This window comes from Thamnophis sirtalis, unplaced genomic scaffold, assembly GCF_051295495.1.
Source record: "Thamnophis sirtalis isolate CommonGarterSnake01/CBP01778 unplaced genomic scaffold, rThaSir2_p1.2 scaffold_9, whole genome shotgun sequence".
NCBI lineage: Eukaryota > Metazoa > Chordata > Lepidosauria > Squamata > Natricidae > Thamnophis > Thamnophis sirtalis.
This window is the reverse complement of record NW_028261389.1, coordinates 36,238,101-36,260,906: the sequence shown is the minus strand read 5'-3', so window position 1 is coordinate 36,260,906 and position 22,806 is coordinate 36,238,101. Positions and strand designations below refer to the sequence as shown.

The window sequence follows — 22,806 nt, the reverse complement described above, 5'->3', positions numbered from 1 at the left end:
AAGTCTCACATGGATACAGCAAAGTTTATGGATGGATAAAATATCAAAACCAGAGTAGTTGGAATGGTAACTTTTATGTAAAGCAAGACAATGTGCAAACTGAGGAACTTTAAAAGGAAGAATAATTTCATAGCAACTGGCAAGGAAAGCAATTGGTTTTCCTTGTTAACATGGATTTGAGATAGCAGTTATAAACATTATAAAAGAAAGTTAATAATTTTCCTACCGTGTTTTCCTGAAAATAAGACAGGTTCTTATTTTATTTTGACCCTTGAAATAAGTGCTTGGCCTTATTTTGGGGAGGTCTTATTATTTTTGAGGTACAGGAGGCAGCAAGCATGGTCATCTCATGGCTACTGCTGCGTCCCAATATTTTCAGGGACGGCTTATTTTTGGGGGAGGGCATATTTTAGTTCATACGCTCCAAAGCCCAATTGGGCTTATTATCCGGGGAGGTCTTATCATGTGGACCAGTCAGCTAAAAGGTTTGTTATATCTGCCCTGCCGTGCTTATTTATTTTATTTATTTTTATTGAATCAAGTAACCAAAGAAATGTAACATGCACTATAGCAAGGGTCCCCAACACCTGGTCTGTGGACTGGCACTGGACTGCGGCATGCCAGAAACTGGTCTGTGCAAACAGGCAAAGCCTCATCCGCAGGATGCAGGTAGCACGTGAAACCATGCCCCCTCCGGTCCCTTTAAAAACATCTCCCATGGAACCCATCCCTGATGCCCAAAAGGTTGGGGGATGCTGCACTGTAGCATTTGATATATATTTTTTTCTGGAAAGCAAAGAGAGGAACATATTCTCCAAGTGACTAACTCAGATTGTACCAAGAACCGTCTTTCACTGATTAAAACATATTGATTGGAGATGTGGGTGTGATGCTTATTTACTTGAAATCCTACCTTACAATTGATTTAGGTATATATAGAATATTCTATGGCATTTTCCTTTATCTTTGAAAAAATATTATTTTAATAAACTAGCAAACTAAGACTCTAGATTTTGTTTTCTTAATAAGAGGCTTAGAACAGTTTTTACAATTTGTGAATTGCTTTAGTTAAACTCAATGATTTTTGTTTGTTTTTATTTTAGAACCCATTTCTCCTGATCGTAGTTCTAAATTGAGTGATAGAGACACTCCTCGGCCACTTCAAGGTTATAGTTCTCTTAAGGAACGTGAAAAAACAACTTGTTATTCTGCTGTGCTGGAACATTTCACGAAAATATTCCTATATTTTAGAAGAGCTGTGGTAATGTTAACTATATTTACAATTTTAATAAACATATCTCTTCTGATTTTGTTGAGCAAATAATGTTATCATCTTTGGCAAGAATATATTTATCAATTTCTAGTTTCTTGCTGCATTGTTGTTCTGTTTTTGAAGATAAGAACTCTAAGAAAACGATGTAGGATAATTTTAAACTATTTTTAGTTCATTCCCTCTCTTTTTCCAGTGATTCATGGAAGTCATTACTTGTCAGGTGCAATCTGTATTCATCTCCATACATGCTCTTTTATTTCAGAGCAAGAGGGAGCTGCATTATTATTAAAATAATCTGATTTTTTTCCAGGGCTGGAGATACAAGCCTATGAGAGCAATCTGAAATGGCTAGGTTGAAAATTAGCCTCTTTGGTGTCAATTGAGTTATACTGGAAAGACAATGGCTACTTCCAGTTTGAGAAATTCATTGCTTTGAGGAATTCACTTGGACGTGACACCAAAAAAATAATAATGAAGTGGTATTTATCACAGGAAGAAACTTATTGCAGCAATGGAAAATTTGTCAATGGTTAATGATTGAATTATAACAGCCAAATCTGTGTCAACTGCGTCAAACTATCACAGTTGTCCAAGTCTACATCCAACAATTAATGCAGCAGAGTTTGCAGTAGAAGTTTTCTAAGCTAGCATCAGAAAACTTTGAAGCAAGTGCTCAAAAAGAATATTGTTTAGATCCATGGGTTTTTACATAGGTGATTTTAATGCAAAGGTTGGCAGTCAAGCTGAAACTTGAATTACTAAAAGTTTTGGACTTGGGGAGAGAAATGATTATTTGCATCAGTTTTCTTTGCATTAATTTTGCCATAAAAATGATTTTGAATCATGAATTTTACATTTGGATCTTATCAAATAGTTTGCACCATAACAAGATCAATTATGTCCTGTACAGCCATCAACAGTGCATTTCAGTTGTTGCTGTCAAGACTATTTTGTGCCCATTGTAGTTCATATTACGAATTGTTGGCAGCTAAAGTCAGAGTTAACTTATGCGACATCAAAAGGACAGCACCATCCCAAAAGTTTGATATCACCCAAATACCTTCCATGTATGCAGCTGGGATTAAAAATATATTTGAACTGCTGGACACTGCTGAGAATATGCCCAATGCACTGTGGCAAAAAAAAAAATCAACCATCATTGAAGCAGCAATTGAACATATGCTAAAATAAAAGCCAGAGAAAAAGCACAATTGGTTTTCATATGAAGCCATCAGAATAGGTGAGTGAAGAAAGGCAGCCAAAACAACAGGCAGACATTAGGGAGCAGAGAATTAATGTAAGTTTCCAAAAAGCAACAAGGAAAAATAACAAATTTTACTGGGACCAATGTTGCAAGCAGCTAGATGAGGACTGCATGAAGGGCCACACCAGAATACTTTGGTGCAAGTCAAAAAGGATTCATACATCATTTACTGCTCATAAAAGCATCTTCAAAAACAAACAAGGTAAAGATGTGTCTAACCAACAAGGTTTCAACAACAGATGGTGAGAATATAACAGAAGAACTGTATGCCAGCAACAAAGAGTACTTGAGGGTACTTGAGAGACCGCCTTCTGCCGATTACCTCCCTAAATCGACCAATCAGATCGCACAGACTGGGCCTCCTCCGAATCCCATCTGCCAGTCAATGTCGACTGGCGACCACACGGAGGAGAGCCTTTTCTGTTGCTGCCCCGACCCTGTGGAACGAGCTCCCCATGGAGATCCGTACCCTCACCACTATCCAGACCTTCCGCGCAGCCCTCAAGATCTGGCTCTCCCAGCAGGCCTGGGGATAGGTTTCCAATTACCCGCCCGAGTGTTTGATTGCTGAATGAAAGTTGTGTTTTATTATTTTTTCTTTGTGCACATATTGTTTTGTTTTTGACCTTGCACCCCCCTCCCCTGTGGTTGTAAGCCGCCCTGAGTCCCCTCAGGGAAAAGGGCGGCATATAAATCCCAATAAACCTCAAACCTCAAAGAGGCCAAGTTTCCTCTGAATGATAAGGAAAAGGAAGCAGAAATAGAACCTGACATCATTCAGGAAGAAGTCATGTGGGCATTGAGCCATCTGTCAAACAAGAAAGTCCCAGGTCTTGATTCCATCCCCATATAATTGCTGTGACCTGTATCACCCACAAGCATCATATTTTTGTGCTGGAAAATTAGGGAAACAAACACATGGCCACAGGATTCCAGTGGCAAAAATGATGACTCCAAGAATAGTTCCAATTTTTGCCCTCATCCTCACACTAGCAACCTGCCCAGAGTCACTTCAACGGTGAGATTGAAAGCATACAAATAAATAAATAATAAATAATGTGAATTCCAATTAATTTATATAATATCTGGTGCTGACTATCAAAAGAAAATAACCAGATGTTTAAGCTTGCTTCAGAAGAGGTCATAATGCTGAGGGCCATATTGCAAATCTACACTGGAGCACTGAAAAATTTCAGGAATATCAAAGAACGTCTACCTCTGCTTTATTGACTACAAGAAAGCTTTCAACTGAAAGCTATGGAGAGCCCTAGAAGACCTGTGGCTGCCAACACATCTGCCACGTTGTTGTAGTCACTGAAAAAAATCAGGTAGCCACTGTGCAAACACATATGGAGACACTGATTGGTTTGAGAGGTAGAAAGATATGTGGCAAAGCTGCATTCGTTCACCTTTCTTTTTCAACTTGTATCCCAATATGATTTTGAGGAAACTGGAACTTGAAGAATCAAAAATAAAGATAATCCATTGGAAGAAGAAACATAAACAATCTTCGATAAGTTCATAACAACTTTTAGCAACCAAAGAAGGATTGAAAGATCTGATCAAATGGATTAAAGAAGAAAGTTAGAAATTTGTCCACTTCTTGAATACCAAAAAGACCAAGTTTATGACAACTACAAAGAATGGAAATGTCAAAATAACAATTGATGGTGAAGACATCGAAGGCATGGAAGAACTCACTTTCCTAGAATTGCAGATTAATCAAAGTAGTAAATGCAGTCAAGAAATAAAGTATTTAATTGCACTGGGTTGTACAGTAATCAAGAGTATGAATTCAGTATGGCAAAGCAAGGATACGAATTTAACAACAAATGGAGTTTAGTAATAGGAAATGTAGGAAATAATGCTGTAGCTAAATTAAGTTGAATGGAATTTGCTTTTTTCTGTAAGAGTTTCTTTTTTAAAAAAAACTTAAATACAACGTGGAACAATTTGTGAACAACTGGAGTAGCTATTTTTAAACAGTTCTCTTTCCTGACACAGATAAATAAATAAAAGAGAGCAGAGTTAAAAAATAATACAACATTATATGTTCTTAGAAGTTCTTAAATGGTCACAAATACTAATTGATCTACTGCTTGTTAGTTGTACAAGAATCAGCAGACAGCTGAAATAATTTCTAACTAGCTGATTGCAAAAGAAATCGAGAACTCTGATTTACATTTAACACAAAGTTATAGTTTGATGTTGATATAGCATGGTATGCTATGCACTCAATATGGATTAATATTAAAGCCACCAATCATTGTTGTTCAATAAATCATAGTTTTAAGAAAAAACTTGACTTTATAATAGCAATAGCACTTAGACTTATATACTGCTTCACAATGCTCTTACAGTCCTCTCTAAGCAATTTACAGAGTCAGCATATTGCCCTCAGCAACCTGGGTCCTCATTTTACCCACCTTGGAAGGATGGAAGGCTGAGTCAACCTTGACCCTGGTGAGATTCAAACTGCCAAACTGCTGATAATCGGCAGTCAGCAGAAGTAGCCTGCAGTACGGCATTCTAACCACTGTGCCACCACGGCTCTTATATAATAACAATAGCTTATCTAATAATATGTTTACTCAGTCATAACTGTTAGAGGGGGCTAAACCATACAGAAAAAGGAATAATAGTCATAATTCAGATTAGAAATTCATGATGGTTTAGGGCATTCATTCCAATATTATAGTTTATTCATAGACACAGGTGATTTAATTTAAAATCTAAAATTTTATGGTAAGCTGCTAAGCTTTCTATAATAAGTATTAGGTGCAAATTAATTCAGAAAAATTGCTCCTAAACTGTGGCACTAGATACATATTAAAAGAGATGAGAAACATGGTTATTTCATTAAGCTGTGCGGGCACAGATTCTACACCTATTCCTCTACTGATTGATTGGTTCTATTTAGGCTTTGAATGTTTTGATTGCCAATATAGTGATGGTTGCATTTCAGTGTATGCTTTTTTATTGTAACTAATTTTTAATTGTCATTGTGGTATTGCTTTTGTGAACTTGTTTTATCTATATTAGCCCAAATGATGAATTTGTAGACTTACAATTGTAGGTGGTTCAGTTATAGATTGGTTGACTGGAATGGGAAACAAACAAACAAACAAACAAACAAATAAATAAATAAATAACTTACATAAACAAATATCTTGCTCAGTATTTCTTTAGATCTCTGTCCTAGGTAGTTCTAGCAAAACAGTTATAATCTATGTGAAATATATTCCAACTAGTATCTTAAGAAAGTGAAATAGTTTATTCAGTAGAGTTCTTACATATGAACACACTTAAGTTTGAAGTTCTTTATAAATGAAAATATGATTTATAGTTACTATTTAAATCACTGTGATGTGTCCAACTCCCACTCATTAATTGTGCATTTGATAAATATAATTCAGGTTCTTGCCCATCGGGGTCGCCACTGGACATTGCTTCAGAATGCCTGCCGAGAGCTTTGGAACTATACTAGGGAAATACAAATGATTATTAAGCATTCAGGATCTTTTCAAGCACCATTTCCTATTAACAAGGAGATTTTTCTTAAGACCATTTGGTTTCCATACTTTATGGCATCAGATGTATTGCTTGATATGATAGCTGAGCTTCAAGATAACAATTATGTTAAGGTAAATATATTTTTACTTCTGCAATTAACATAATGCATGTTTTTATATTTTGAAGTAACCGAACAAAGATTAGCAATGTTTAATTCATTTCAATTGTGTATATTTTTTCTGTGCCTTTACATTTAAAAATATTATTTAGAAATAAATAAATACTTTATGTGCAATATGATTAAACTGTTTTTCTTATTTACATCTCATTTCTCAAGAAAGGTAAATGTTTTGTGAAAATCTGATGCAGCAGTCTTCTTGTACTAGGTTTTGTTTATTTTGTATGCTCCCAGAAGGGAGGATTTTTTTTAAAAAACAAAGAAACAAACTAAGGTAACACCTAAGAAAATTTTGGGAGGATGGGAACATGGATTTGCAACAATGCACTGAAAGACCGTTGGCTTACCTGAACGGTCGTTCTCGGGGCACTGCGAGGAGAATCCAATGCTGGGTTAACACAGCCTATCTGCCCTTGGACTGAGTGATGTTTTTAGTTGACCACGCCCCCCTTTGCCTCTGCATGCTCAGTTCGAAAACGAAGGAAAACGTCCTGTAATCAGTTACAGTCAATACAGTCACATCGTTCAATAGAAATAAACACCCCGGGCGGGTTTGGACTCTCCTCGCAGTGCCCCGAGAACGACCGTTCAGGTAAGCCAACAGTCTTTCTCCAGTGCACTGCTCAGAGAGTCCAATGCTGGGACATGCCCAAGCTATTGAGTCCCAGGGTCGGGAAGCGCCGTAGCCTCTGGCATTTCAGCCACTCTTTGCAAAACTCTTCTGCCAAAAGAGGCTTCGGCTGAGGCAAAGGTGTCAATCTTACAGTTTTTGATAAAGGCCGTGGGGGAGGCCCATGTGGCCGCTCTACAAATGTCTAGAATAGAAGCCTGGGTTGCCCAGGCTGCAGACGCTGCTGCGCTCCTAGTGGAGTGTGCGGTGACCCGTCTTGGAGCTGTTTTGCCCTGGTGTTCATATGCCAGCTTGATGCAAGCGCGTAGCCAACGTCCCACTGTGTGAGAGGAGACCTTGTGGCCAAGGGACGCAGGGAGGAAGGAGACAAAGAACGCCTCTGAATGGCAGAAGTCTTTTGTCCTCTTTACATATGTGCGCACGGCTCGTCTCACGTCCAACTTGTGCCACTTACGCTCCTTAGGGTGAGAAGGATGGGGACAGAAATTGGGCAAAATAAGCTCTTGAATCCTGTGAAACAGAGAGTTAATTTTCGGAGTAAAGGACGGATCAAGCCTCAGAATTACTCTGTCCGGGTGAACTACGCACAGATCCTCCCTGACAGAAAGAGCTGCCAGCTCGGATACCCTGCGAGCGGATGTAATAGCCACCAGGAAGGCAGTTTTGATGGTAAGGTGGCGCAGACTGGTCTTTCTCAAAGGCTCAAATGGGGCTTTTGTCAGAGCCTTAAGCACAAATGTAAGGTCCCATGACGGATACCGGTGAACAGCTGGAGGGCTGATGTTCGCAGCTCCCTTGAGAAAGCTCTTGATCTGAGGATGTTGACTCAGAGAGCGAGAAGAGCCCCTAGCCAGGATAGTAGACAGCGCTGCAACCTGACGTCTAAGGGTGCTGACCGCAAGACCCTTATCCAGACCCTCCTGCAAAAAGTCTAGGGTCTGAGGGATCGAGGCTGATGAAGCCTCTATGTCTCTAGTCTTGCACCACTGTGAGAATGCGGCCCAGGTGGCATTGTAGATTCTAGTAATAGAAGGCCTCCTGGACGCTTGGATTGTTCGAATGACCTGGTCAGAGAACTTCTGCTTTCTCAGGAGCTCCCCCTCAAGTGCCAAACGGCTAGCTGTAGCCACTGGGGCTCCGGATGGGTGATGGCCCCTTGGCTGAGGGAAATTTGGTCCCGAGGGATTCTCCACGGTCTCTGAACTGAGAGACTGACCAGGTCTGCGTACCAGGGCCTTCTGGGCCAGAAGGGAGCCACCAGGATGAGGTCTGCCTTTTTGGCCAGGAGCTTGTTCACCACCTGAGGAATGAGCGGAAGTGGAGGGAAGGCATACAGAAGTCCCCGAGGCCACACTGACCTCAGTGCATTTGTTCCCTCCGCCTGGGGCGAGTGGTAGCGACTGAAGAAGCGTGGGAGATGTGTGTTGTTGTGTGTGGCAAACAGGTCTACCTGTGGCTTGCCGAATCTCCTCACGATCTGCTGGAACAGGTCCGGGTGCAGGCGCCACTCCGAGTGGTCGATGCGTTGGCGACTCAGCCAGTCTGCCTCCTGGTTGCTTATGCTGGAGATATGATCTGCACTGAGAGAAGCCAGATGACGTTCCGCCCACCTGCCCAGAGCTTCCGCCTCGAGCATGAGGGCCTTTGAACGAGTGCCCCCTTGTCGGTTTATATGCGCTTTTGTCGCCACATTGTCTGTCATTAACAGTACATGAGCCCCTTGTACTAGAGCGGAGAACCTTCTCAGTGCGAGGCGAGCTGCCCTCAGTTCCAGCCAATTGATGCTGTGGGCTGCCTCCCTCTGAGTCCACTGGCCTTGGGCTAGGTGACCCGCAGTGGGCGCCCCACCCCAGGAGACTGGCGTCCGTGGTGACAACTAGTCTTTCCGGCTCCTTGAACAAGCAGCCCTTCTTGACTGCCTTGGACCTCCACCATGCCAGAGATTGGATCACCTTTCGCGGGAGCCGAACACGCCTGTGTGAGTTGCTGATCTTGGCCCTCTGCATGGGTAACAGGAACCACTGCAGCTCCCTGGCGTGGAGACGAGCCCAGGGAACCACCCTCAGGCACGATATCATTATCCCCAGGAGCTGGGACAGCTGGATAATTGGTACCGACCTGGCAAGGCTGCAGTGTTTCACTCTGCATCTCAGGTTGGACAGCCGATCTGGAGAAAGGAATACCTGGCAGGAGGTGGAGTTGATGACTGCACCCAGGTGCTGTATACAGGTGAACGGCCAGAACTGGCTCTTCTCCATGTTGACAGAGAAGCCATGGTGCTGCAGGGTCTGCACAGTTAGAGAAACATCGTGGTGTGCCTGCTTGGAAGTGAGACAATGAATAATTACATCGTCCAAATAACATTCCAGACGAACCGGATGACTGCGGAGATGAGCCGCTAGCACTGCCAGAATTTTGGTGAATGTTCTGGGTGCAGATGATAGCCCGAAGGGAAGTGCCCTGTATTGGAAATGCTTCCCTTCCGAACAGAACCTCAGGAACCACCTGTGGGCCACATGGATGGGGACATGCAGGTAGGCCTCTATCGCCTCTATCTCTAGGAGATGGCGGATTTCTGCTCTCATGCGCTCCCTCTTCTCTGGGTTCCTGGGGGTAGGACAGTGGAGAAACTTTCTCTGAGGAAAGGTTAGAAAGTCCAGGACAAGGCCCCTCCGAATGGTGTTGAGGACCCACTTGTCCGATGTTATCTCCTCACACCTGTCGGCATACAGCCGCAGCCGACCCCCGATGGGAGGATCCCTGCGACCGTCACTTTCCTTTACGAAAAGGACGGGAGCTACCACTGTTGTTTCCTCCTCCTCCGAATGTTCTCCGAAAGGAAGACTGGGATTGGTTGGCACGAGCACCGAAGGGTCTGTCTTGGTGCCTATCCCCCCTGCCTGAAAGGGTCTCTGGTAGGAGGAAGGGTGAGAGGATTGCCCTGTTTCCTGACTCCTGTAAGGTCTCTTACGAAAAGACCCCGCCCCTTTCCGGTCACCCCTCTTAAGGGTTGCAGGAAGTATCTTGCGTTTGTCTTTGGTTTCGGTGACAAACTTGTCCAGGGCCTCTCCAAACAGAAGGCCTCCCTTAAATGGGGCCAATGCCAGCTTCCACTTGGCTTTCATTTCGGCTTGCCAATGTCTAAGCCATAAGAGGCGGCGTGAAGTGATATTGGAAGCGAGAGCTCTGGATGAGAATTTGGCTGCTGTCAAGGTGGCATCCGCCGAATACTCGACATCGGTAATAATTTTGGTTAGCTCATGGCGCCATCTAGACTTCCTGGGTGGTGGCCTAGCCCTGAGTTGGTGCAGCCAGAATAAGGTGGCCCTGATAAAGAAAGAGGCAGAGGTGGATGCCTTAATGGCCCAGGCAGATGCCATGTGTGTTTTCTGACACGCCTTTTCTGACCTCTTATCTTCTGCCTTTAGTCCCTCTAGGAGCTCAGCTGGCAGGTTTGAGTTGGAAGTTAGAGACACAACTGGGGCATCTACTTCAGGGAATTTCAGGATATCCTCCATTTTCCCCTCCAGGGCATACAGTGCTCTGTCCCCCCCACTGGGGTTGGTTAGCGTGCCTGGCTGTAGCCACTGGCGCTGTATAGCGTCCATAAAGAGGTCAGGCACAGGGATAATCTCAGGAGTTTCTATTGTCTTTTTGAATAAGCCATGCTTGTGATCCCTGGATGTGGAAGCCTGAGAGGCCTCAGGCCTGGAAGTGGGGCCTAACTCTATAGCCGTCATGGCCTTGTGTAAGATTGATTTGAATAATGACGGCTTAAACAGGCCAGTGAATGCTGGTTTGTCAGGGGTAGGGTTTTTGTCTTCAGAAAGCACGAAAATTTCCCCTTCTTCCTGCTCAGAACTTGAAAGCCCAGAGTGAGATGGGCTGGAAGATGGAGAGGAGGATACAGGCTCCTTGGAAGTGGAGGCCTTAGGCTTGCGCTTTTCCTTTGGGCCCTTGCCCTTGCGAGAGCCCCTGTGCTTAATGCCTTCAGCTATCCCTTGGGAAATGGCTAAGGAAATTACCTCCCTCATTTCATCAGAAAGAGCAGGGCCTTTACCCCTCTTCAGTTTCTGCTTACTGGGCCTGCAATGGCTAGGCCTGCCTGAGCTGGATTCACCCTTCCCACACTGGGAATCCTGGATAGAATCTCGTTCCTCTCCAATGGAGGAGCTAGGGGAGTCGGGGTACCCCCAAGAAGCTTCTGGAGATGGTTTTCTGGACCTATAGTCATCCCCAGACAAGAATTCACTGTCCCCAGGGGATTGGGCCTCACGATCAGGGGAAGCTGACTCCCTGCTGCGATGGTCTGGGCTAGGTTCTGGCTGATGGGGCCTAGAAACCTCCCTGGGATCCACTGTGGCTCTTGGGGAAGACCTTTCAATTGAGCCCTTGTGCCCTTTGCCTTTTTTCACAGAGGGATCCAGCTTGCTGCGTTTGCTGGAGGGCCCTGCCTGTTCCCCTAAGGCCTCCCTGCATTCCTCTGCCATTTCAGGTCCCCACGAGGCCTGGAAGGTAGCTGGAGCTGGGATGGGCACGGGCTGGCCGTTGAGGCTCAAATGTGCTCGCAGAATCTTCAGGAGGGAAGGGTCGCCTGGGGGTCGGATTCCTTCCTCCCACTGCCCTCGGTTCCCTGAGACTTATCTTCCTCTCAGGAGGGAGAGACTAGCTGGCTCCCCAGGCTAGTCCCCAGCCTCCTTGTGGCGTTCTGCGGTCGCTGAGGGCTGGCTGTGGCTTCGCTTGGGCTGCCTGGGCTCTCCGCTTCTCTGCTTTCTCCGAAGGCAAGGCTGGAGGAATCAGCTCTCCACACGAGCCGCGCGTTCTCCTTCTCCTCAACGCGCTTTGAAGCGATTCAAAATGGCGGCGGCTGTGCGTGCAGCCTCCTCCCGCTGTTTTTAGCCTGACAGCCCGAAAAGCGTGCGAAGGTTCCAACCGTTGATGCTGTTGCCGGGCAGAATTGAGCAGCTGAATGGCCCCTAGTTAGAAGGCCTGCAGGCTCCCAAACCTCCGTTTGAGGGAATTTTTCTCTGGGGCTCAGCTGGGGAAGGTCTGCCACCGCCCCTGCCGCTCCTGCCGCTCACCAGCCTCTGCTGGGCAAGGGATTACAGTCCCCTGGAGCGCTTGCGACCAGCAACTGCAGGGAAGCCCGGGTGCTCTCTTAAAGCGACACAAACCTCAAATCTTTGACAGTTCTTGCAACAGATATAATTTTCTCTAATATGAGAATCCAAACGTGGTCCAAAGTGGGAAACTTTCCAGCCTATCTGAACTTAGACTGGAGCTCTCCCAAAACAGTCCTAACGGGCGGACTGAGTTTTCGAACTGAGCATGCAGAGGCAAAGGAAGGCGTGGTCAACTAAAAACGTCACTCAGTCCAAGGGCAGATAGGCTGTGTTAACCCAGCATTGGACTCTCCGAGCAGTGCACTGGAGAATGCAATATTTGTGCAACTAGAAGTTCTGAATTTGTGCATTAGAATGTATGCCACTTCCTCTGTCTTTGTCTAGGAATCATTATAGTTGGAGGAATTAACTTGCTGAATTAAACAGTCTTGATAGATCTGCTCAACATGGGTTTCATGAAAAATATGAAACATCTTTCCTTGTTAATGCCATCTTAGGTACGGATATTACCTATCTGCTTCACTATACACAAGGACCAGGCTGTCTCTCTGAGATGCTCATATTCTAGCATCCAGTATAATTAACATGGCGACGGTATTTGTTAAAGGGAGAGATCTATATCTTCAGAGAGGAGACTTATGTTAGTAAATATCAAAGACTAACAAAAAATATTGTTATGAGTTTGATATTAATGTAAATCAGAGACATATGCAATATTATTAAAAATTGAAATGGTTATGAACAATATGCTTGATACAATGTAAAGAAAATTTACGTAATTAGAAGTGCTAGTTGGATTTGTACTTGATTTATATGATGATTTGGCTGCAAAAATGAGATAGGATATTATGATCTCTGTTTAAATTTACAGATTATTGAGCCCAAGGGAAATTTTGGTGTTCCAAGCTGCATAGGAGGCATTACTATTGATGAAGGTGGTTCCAACCTTTCTTTTGAACATCCCCTTGACGATGTGAACATTATAGATTTCCATGGAATACGCCACTTCATTCTGCAAACTCTTGAGTTTCTGTTTCGTTTGAAGAAATGGGAATCACTAGTTTACATAGCTATGCAGTTTAACACAATTACACAGTAAGTAACACAAAGTGACTTTGGGAAAGAATTTAAAAAAAAATTAAAATAACAATATTTATTTTAAAAAAATCATTTAACTTTTTCTAGTGAGAGATATACGGAGCAAATAACTCCTGTGTTGGTATTTGCCCAGAGACAGCTACAGGAAAAAAAACAACTCCGTGAATCAGATAATGCACAGTCTTGCTTAGAACAATTAATCATTAATACTGGAGACAAGGTAAAGTATTTTAGATGATAAAGAAAAAAAACCTTGTAATTGAAATTTGGGTCAAAAGTTTTTAAAAATATAAGAATTTAATCTTTAGTTATGTATTGGACTGCCTAAAAAAAGATTTTGGGCAGATTAAAGTTCCTCGTAACTTAACAAAAATGGTATGTAATCTAAAGTTATTTTTCCTAGAGCAAATGGGTAGGTTTTAAATCTCATTTTCTAACAAGAAGATCCACCCTGACTGTCAGGCTGGTCAGTGAGTAAAGAGGGCAGGCTTAATAGGCATTCCATATGAGTCAACTTCTTTCTCTGCCATTTTTCATTATTTAATAAAACTTATTTCCCTGAACCTCAAATGTATTTTAAGAACAGAATTAGCTCACAGGTAATTTTTTTTTCTTGACTGGGAAAAGCAGTCCTATCCTCCGTATCACTTGGTGGGGATAAAATGCTACGGTGCTAAGCAACAAGTTACCGATTACCAGTTTGGGACCATGCATATCTCCTTGATTTCCAGCTTGGTTAGATAGAGTGAAGAGAGCTGACACCATAGAGCAGCATGGCAATGATAGAATTGTGAGTTCTGATTAGTTGGGAAGTTCAGGTCAGATTACTATGTATGAGAGTTTGTAAGACTAAATTCTGAAAAGTCTTGTCCCAAGGGAATACTGTACTGGTGTTCATGCACATCCTGTTAATAAGAATGTCCTATTTTTTTGTTTAGTTTTTCTTGTGAAGATAATCCTTTCTAGATAATGAAAATTGGCTTTTATTATTTCTCTGATTTTTGAAAATGTAAATAATAGTGACCGATTTTCAGAGTCTAATTTTAAATGTTTAAGAAGATTAGTCTACTTAACCTGGTCCCCTTAATTGAAAAGGCTGTTAACTGTATCAGAAAATACTCTCTTAAGGTATGCTGCAGAACCTTTGTTGCAAAAAACCTGTATGCTGCTACAAATTGGAAAGGACCAACTGTTGAACATTTTGATCATTTAGGTATGAAGATATGTTTAAAGATATATTCTTTAAAAGTTTCAGAGCTCTTTGGGATAATTAAATGTTTGTGTTCTTTTGGATTATTTTTATGGATGGATAAATTGTTTGTTTCAAGCATATGCAAGTTATATTTGTTGCATAGATTTGGTATATTAAGTAAAACATATTTATATATTATTTTATCTTTATAAGATACTTGTAAAACCAATATGTAGGTGTTCTATATTATAGCTATTGAGTTAACACTAACAAAAATGGATTCAGTCAGGTTGTTCTGGATTGTGTATAAACTAATAGCTTCAAATAATTCAACAAGAACAGTAAGATATATTAAAGAAAACAAAACATATATTTACAGTTTAAGTATCACAATTAATATAACACTCCTACACTCAAGTCTTTCAGTTCAGTGAGGCTTTTATAAACTTCTGGAAGGTGTTGAGAGTAGAAGCTGTTATTGCCCTAATGGACAAATTATCCAGTTAAAGAGAGGGAAGAGGCAAGACAAGGATGGAAGTAGAGAATGGAGGTGTTTGATTATTCATTGAGTATGATTGGAACATTCCGTGAGCTAAGGGAGCAAATCAGTTTGGTGTGGGAGAACTGTTGTTTTCATACATCAGAAGAGCGTGTGTTGTAGATATACTTCCTCTACAGTTAAATATAGCATTGATCTTTTGATAGAAATTGGGAATTCTGGGGAGATCTTGTCTAACAATTATACACAAGTTATCTGCCTCCCCCCCCCCAAATGTCTTTAAAAAAAACACCCAATTATACATTATTTCTACATTCCACTGGCACTAACTGAATATTCAACAGAATTATTCTTCATTTTATATTACTGGAAACATGTTACATCTGAGAGAAGCAACTAAGATACAGGATGTAGTATCATGCATGAAGCATCCACTCAGCCCAATAGATTCTTTTCCTGTTATATTTCCAAATTTGTTTCAGTGATCATTCCAAATCACTTAGACATTCTATTGAAGATTGATATTCCCTCCACATGATGCATTTACTCTTGCCACAAATTCCATCTCCAGACAAATTGACACTGACCATTGCTCTCAAGCTGATTTCATTTTCACCATCTGATCAATTGCAATAATTTTATCGTTTCTAGTGTGGATTTCGTCTGGATATATAATATTCTCCTAGTAGGTGGAGACATCATCCAGGCATGGGTATGACTCCGTCAGGATCCAGTCCGACTGGGTCTACAAGCTTTAAAGGCACGCCCATGAAGCTCCTCCTCCCATCTTAGACTCAGTTGATCCTTGGATTAGCTTTGTCTGTGTTTCTCTCCTGTCTAATTAAGTCGTTCTTAATCTAACTTTCTTCAAAAAACTTCTAAATTTCTTTAATTGGCTTCTTTCTTCAAATTTAACTCATTTGGCTCTTTATTCGGCTGATTGGAGGCTCATAGCCTTCTGAGGGCTTCAACCCTCCTCTATCTCGTGCTTGCCATTGTGCAGAGATTCAGCAGCGAGCCTACCAGGTTTCCCTCAGGCTCTAACATTTTTTTGACATCGCTGCAGCTGCGCCGCTTGAAAAACCACAGGAGATTGCTGTAGCCGCGCTGCCAGAGAAGCCACTGGAGCGCAGGGCATTTCGCACACCACTGCTCGTGTTTGTCACCTCAGAGCAGCCCTTCGTTGGGTGAGCTGCCGAGGGACATAAATTCTTTCCGATCACCTTCTTCGCTCCGGTTAGCGATGTCGGCTTCTGGATTGACCATCAGGTGGCCATTTAATTAGCGAAATAGCCGACTTCTTGGTTCGCTCCCTCAGTCCTTCCTCAGGGCCCTATCTACTCTGGTGGCCATTTTGTTTTGGTGGGAAGCTGCGGCGACCATTTTAGGTGCTCTCCTCAACTGTGAGTAATGTCAATCAATGAGACCACTATTACACAGGGGGATAATCCACCTTCTCCAGCCATTATTTCTCCTTCAGTCCCTTCTGAGCATAGCAGCAAAAAAAGAACCACTGCTTCTCAGCCACCTACAACCAAGCCTGCTAAGGTCCCTAAGACTGTTCCATCTCACGAGGCCCCAAATGTAACTACCCCTGCTTCAGACAGTGACAAGGCCTCAGATTCTGTCCCATGAAAGGCCACATCTAAGACCAAGCATTGCACTGTTCCTATCTCTGCACTACTGGTTTCTCTTCAAGTAATGATCAATCCTCCTGAAGAGCTCTCTACTGATACTGATGGGGATATCTCCACTCCTGCTTCCCCCTTGAACCCTGAGGATGGGATTGGCTTTCATGGGGAGTATGATTCCGAAGAGGATGGTAGTGTCACCCCGGATATAGATGTGGTTTCTCCATCCCCCAGACCTATTACTGTCAATCCTAATGATATGGCTGACATCATAGCAGCGGCTATTGAACGAGGGATTGCTGCAGGCCTTCAACATCGGGGCCCTGCTGCTACCACCCCTCAGTGTTCTAATAAGTCAAACAAGGGCCACTCCTCCCATTCTAAAGGGACTGCTGCTGGAAGTACTCCTCAGCCTTCTGCTGCTGAATCTGAGGAACAGGTAACCCATGATTCCGATCTTTTGGAAGATGAGGACTTGACTCCTGCCCCTTTGGCCTTAGTGGGTCTATTCAAACCTGCCCTGTTTCGCTCCCTCTTATTCAAGGCCAAAAAGGTCTCTGGCATTCCGGCCTCCAAACCATCCTCGACTACAGAGGTTGACAAGTCTGACCCCACAGATCCACTCTTTTCATGCCTACCTGTCGAAAAGGATGTGGTTCCTTCCCCAAAACTGTTCTTGGAACTAATTCAAAATCAGTGGGCATCTCCGGGGGCGGGACCTCTCCCTTCTACACTGGACAAACAATTGTACAATGTCAATCCAGAGCTCTCTTAAGCTTTTGGAAGTCCCTTCCATCGACCTACCTGTGGTTTCTCTTTTGTCGCTTAATGCAGCCTCTAATGCTCCAGAAGACACTCTTTGTCCTGAGGACAAACGTTTTGAACACTCGTTAGTTAAAGGACATCAGTCATCTGCATGGGCTGTTCGGGCTGCCTCTTCTGCCTCTTTTTTCAACAGGGTGGCTCTCGGTTGGCTGAAGTAGCTGCAGAACAGAATTCCTCCTGCTGATTCCTGTGCTCATCAGGACATCAACAAGCTCAAAGCAGCTATGAAATATGCGGTGGATGCTTCTCTGGATATGACTCGTTTTTCCTCCAAGATAATGGCGTCATTAGTCACCACAAAGTGTCTTTTATGGCTGAAACAATGACAAGCAGAGGCCAGAGCAAAGTGGCATTTAGCTTCTTCTCCTGGTCTCCTCTTTGGCCTGTCTTTGGAACTTCTCTTAGTAGAGTCCAAGGACAAGCGAAAGATGATTCCTTCTGCCAGTTGCAAAACAGATTCTAAACCCTCTTCTTTTTTCCATAGGTCATCCTTTCGAGGGACGGACGGGGGATTTGCCTACCCCCGTCCTCAACACCAGGCTCCCCCAAGACAGGGTCCTTTGTCTCAGGACAGATCCAGCAGAAATTCCCAGCGTTTCTCCTACAGAAAGCCCTTCAAGGGCAGCTCCAACCGTTCCTTCTGAAAGCAGAAATAATTCCATCGGGGACCTCCCAATTGGGGGCCGTCTTTCGGCCTTCGCCGATCGTTGGGACGACATCACCAACGATGCCTGGATCAGGCATATCATCCGATTTGGCCTTGCCCTGGAGTTTCTCTCCAGTCCCCCGCAGACTTTTGTACTATGTCCGGTTTCTAGAGACATTACCAAAAGACATCTGGTCGAACTCGCAATTGGCCATCTCCTCCAAATTCAGGCCATTGAGGAGGTGCCCTCTGATCTTTGTGGGCAGGTTTTTTATTCCCGTCTCTTTATAGGGCCTAAGTCTTCGGGGGGTTGGAGGACAATCCTCGACCTCCAATTTCTAAACAAATTTATAGTTTACAGGAGGTTTAAAATGCATTCTCTGCTATACATCTTGGAGACCATTCGGCCTAATGACCTCCTCTCCTCGGTGGACCTAACAGAGGCATACCTCCATATTCCTATTTTCCCAGATCACAGGAAATTCCTCTGTTTCTCCTATGCGGGGAATTATTTTCAATACCGTGCCCTCCCATTTGGCTTGTCCTCTGCCCCGAGGGTCTTCACCAAAATCCTGGCTGCGCTGGCTGCCCATCTTAGAACTATGCCGGTCAGAATTCTCTGTTACCTTGATGATATTTTGTTGCTATCCAGACCCCCGCACCAAGCACACAGAGACGTCCATATCACTCTTCAGACACTGGAAGAACACGGATTTCTGGTTAACTTGAAAAAAAGTCATCTGCAACTCACGACCCGCCTCACGCACCTAGGGGCAGTGATAGACACCTCTCTGGAACAGGTCTTCTTATCACCAGAAAGGCAGGTGAGCATTCGCAATCTAGTCTCATCCATCAGAGGCACCCGAAGATTCCTCTCATCCACAACTCATGTCACAACTCCTGGGAAAAATGGTGTCCACTTTCAACATCGTTCCATGGGCCAGGTTCCATAGTCACCTATTTCAATAGTTTCTGCTACCATATCAAAAGACAGACTGCAGTTGCTCGATGCACAAGGTTCATCTCAGTGGTAAGCCGGTCCCTCCGCTGGTGGCTCTCTCCTGCCTTGGAATAGTGCTCTCATAACCACCGCCAAAGCGCACATAAATCGGCAAGGTGGGGGGGGGGACGAGATCCCGATGTCTAATGACTTTGTCTTTCCAACTGGGGTCCTGGTCGGAGACCCACCTATTGTCAATCTGGGCCAAGCACATCTTGGTCCAGAACACTCAGGCAGACGACCTCAGCCGCATGCACATCGACCCAGCAGAGTGGAGCCTGCATCGGCGAATCTTTCAACAAGTGACGGTTAGGTATGGCCTTCCAGTTCTCAATTCTTTACGTCCCAGAGCAACAATCAACTGCCAAGGTATTTTGAGTGCTATGCGACACTAGGGGCAGAGGGCGTCAACGCTCTGAGATGCGAGTGGCCTCCAGGCCTTCTGTATGCTTTCCCCCCAACTCCTCTCATACAGTGGGTACTACGGAAAATGCTGATAGAGGAGGCGGAACTGATCCTGATTGCTCCTCGCTGGCCCTGCAGACCTTGATTTGCCGACCTACTGAACCTTTCGGTAGCTCCTCCATGGCAACTTCCCCAGTTTCCCTCTCTGCTCCTTCAGGGGTCGTTCTAACATCCTGACCTTCCTTGGTTACGACTAACCGCCTGGAGATTGAGCGGGGGCTCTAAGGACTGCCAATCTATCCACAGATGTTATTCACACAATTCAGGCTTCCAGGCGCTCTTCTATTAACCGCATTTACGATGCCACTTGGATGCAGTTCTCTGGTGCTATCGGAAGGACATTGTTCCCTTACAGGCTTCTATCCCTAATATTCTCCAGTTCCTGCAACGAGGGCTAGATCTAGGACTCTTGCCAAACACTCTCCATCACCAGGTTGCGGCCCTGGCCTCCATCCTATCATTAGGTTCCACTCAGCCCCTTTCTCATGACCCGCTTATCTGTCACTTTTTGAGAATGCCACAAACATCAAACCACCGACAATATACAGGTTCCCGACTTGGGATTTATCCAAAGTCCTGGACATTTTGACTCAGACTCCTTTTGAGCCTTTAAATTCTGCGTCCTTATATGACTTAACCTTAAAAGTGGTTTTTTTTGTAGCCATAATCTCGGCGAGGCGTATTTCCGAGTTGGCGGCATTGTCAATCAGACAGGATTTATGCATCTTGCATCCAGATAAGGTCGTTCTCCACCTTGATCCAGCTTTTGTGCCTTAGGTAAATTCTGTATGCTTCTGGTGCTTCTCGACTTTTGCCTTCAACCATCTCATCGACTGGCACATAAGTGGCATTACCTTGATGTGCGACGTGCTCTGCCCGTTTATATTAAATGAACTGCTGTTTTCGGACGGTCTGAGGCTCTGTTTGTGAAATTCCAGCCAGGAGATAAGAAAGGCTCCAAGGCCTCTTCTTCTGACATTGGTCGTTGGGTATGAGCTGCTATTTCTAGAGCCTACTCCGCTCTCTCCCTGCCTGTTCCACCCAATATCACGGCACACTCCATCCACAGTGCGGCCACCTCTGCTGCCTGGTCATCTCAAGCTTCATTAGAGGAAATTTGCCGGGTGGCCACGTGGACTACTATATCTCAGTTTATCTGCCACTACAGGCTCGACAGATATGCCTCAGCTGACGTTTCATTCGGCCGGCGCGTGTTGCAGTGAGTGGTCTCTACTTAGGCTTCTTAAATTCTATTCAGGACCCTCCTGATGGGACAGATTGGGCTTCGGTATGTCCCATGCCTGGATGAAGTCTCCACCTACTAGGAGAATGGGCATTGGTTACTTACCTGATACGCCCTTTCTCGGGACGGTGGAGACATCATCCAGCCTCACCCTTTTTGTATGCCTTACTCCTTGAATTTTCTCTGTTCTTGCCTTAAGAGATAATATCTATCATCTGAGACTGTTTACACATTGGTCTACAAGTCACGCCTTCATCTAGCGTGCCTTTAAAGCTTGTAGACCCAGTCCGATTGGATCCTGACGGAGTCATACCCATGCCTGGATGATGTCTCCACTGTACCGAGAAAGGGCGTATCAGGTAAGTAACCAACGCCCAATTCAAAACCTTCCACTTTTGAGTTCAGGGCTTTTTTAGAATTCTACTCCTTATATGTATAGCTTTTTCCAATTTGAACCATGTCTATGTGTGAACTTTGTAAGTTGATCCATGACTGTAATAAAGATACTCTACTAGTAGTTTGAGTAAATTACTACTAGTTTCAATAAACAATTTTACTTTTGTATATTACACATTTGTTACTGAGACATAGAGTTTATTAAAATAACCTTGGGTTCTTTAAAGGTATCAGTCAAACAAGATCATTATTTTCTGTTCCTCTGGATGTGATGGATACGCTAAAATGTTTTAGAGAAACACTGGAAAAATCAAAGAACCACAGTAGAGCCCTTAAATACAGCAGGAAATTGCTTTCTTTATTTCTTGCTCATGTGCGAGGTGAGTACCTCTCAGTAGAAATCGGATGTATATATAACTGTAAATAAACTGTAAAAAGTCAAATATTGAAAAAAAATGTGTGCATATGTGTGTTAAGTATGAATACACACACACACAAACAGGAGAGAGAGACAGAGAGAAAGAGAGAGAGAGAGAGGGAGAGAGATTTGATTTTAGAATGTTTTAATTTTTTGACAATTCTATTTAAACATTCCACACTATCTAATAATTATTAGAATTGTAATAAAACTTTAGCTACATGCTATTGTGTATATATGTCTGATGAATTAATTTTCATATTGATATAAGAAGCAAACTGAAGTATTTCTAATAATAATATAGTAAAAATATGTACCATCCTATTTACTACATGTTTATATAAATTATATTGGCACAATTTGAAATTAAGAACCCCAAAGAAATCAGGTTTTTTTTCAGCTCGCCTTTAAAAACAGCATGACAATAAATGCCTAAAATGAGAAATATAACTTCCAAAAGTTTAAAATTTGCTTAACCTGATTGAATTAGCAGTTTTCTCCAAAAACCAATTTCTTAGGTATTGGCTGATATGCATAGGAACAAAGCAGTTTAGTAAATCGGTTTATATTTGTTGTATATGTTCCTGAAAGATATAACCAAATGCCATTCCATCAGTAGAATGGCAGAGTCTTATATAATTATATCTCTCAGACTCGTTTACAAAAACACTTTAAAGTTTATAATTCCTCAAGTAATGTTTTACAAAAATATCAGGTAAATTTTGACTTTTTATAAAGGGAATTTTTTGGTAATGGTATTATTTGAAAATTTTAAGTTTAAAAATTTCATTGCTTTTTTCAAGTAATAAACTCAACCTTCTTAAATAACAGGGATAAGGTACTGGTAAAAGAGCCAGACAAGAGATCTCTAAGAACTGTTCGAAAAATGATTGAAGCATATTATGTAAAGAAAAAACATTGCACCTACATCCAGGAATTCTTGTGTAATTTATGTATGCGCACAAATCACTTCCTCTTCACTGTGATATTATTGCAAGGTTCTTCCAGACACATAAACTAAAAAATAGCACAAAAAATAACATAGCCACTACCAATCATTCCATTTCCATTCTGTCCCATAATGTTCAACCCATTGTATCTGTCCTAACAATGATTCAGCCTAGACCAAATATATGGCCTGATACAGAGGTGGGTTCCTACCAGTTCGGACCGGTTCGGCCGAATAGGTAGTAACTTGGTCTGTTATGCCCCCAAACTGGTTCTCTCTGTGGCACTGTAAGTGGTGCTATCTTGTTTTTTAGTACTGTGCATGGGTGTGTAGCATGCATCAAGTGCACATGCACAGTGGATCCCTGAATAAACTGGCAGTAGCAGCAGCTGGAACCACCCCTGGCCTGATAGGAAAAAATGTCAAGAAGGGCCTCTTTTTACCCAAGCCTAGAAGAATGTA

The 22,806-nt window shown here is 43.1% G+C and overlaps 1 protein-coding gene and 1 pseudogene across 4 annotated transcripts in view; both read left to right on the top strand.

The window, feature by feature from the left end:
- Window positions 1-22,806, top strand: part of CFAP54 (cilia and flagella associated protein 54) — a 142,338-nt gene that overhangs the window by 59,976 nt on the left and 59,556 nt on the right. For all 4 annotated transcript variants that reach the window (XR_015697737.1, XM_087723328.1, XM_087723327.1 and 1 more), the window contains exons 37-42: window positions 1,104-1,261; window positions 5,954-6,181; window positions 12,854-13,077; window positions 13,168-13,300; window positions 14,209-14,293; window positions 21,205-21,357. Coding sequence is in view for 3 of the 4 variants with exons in the window: in XM_087723328.1 (XP_087579454.1) it covers window positions 1,104-1,261; window positions 5,954-6,181; window positions 12,854-13,077; window positions 13,168-13,300; window positions 14,209-14,293; window positions 21,205-21,357 (981 nt within the window). In the remaining variant the exon portion in view is untranslated. The remainder of the gene's footprint in view (window positions 1-1,103; window positions 1,262-5,953; window positions 6,182-12,853; window positions 13,078-13,167; window positions 13,301-14,208; window positions 14,294-21,204; window positions 21,358-22,806) is intronic.
- LOC148044092 (uncharacterized) lies at window positions 15,966-17,871 on the top strand (annotated as a pseudogene).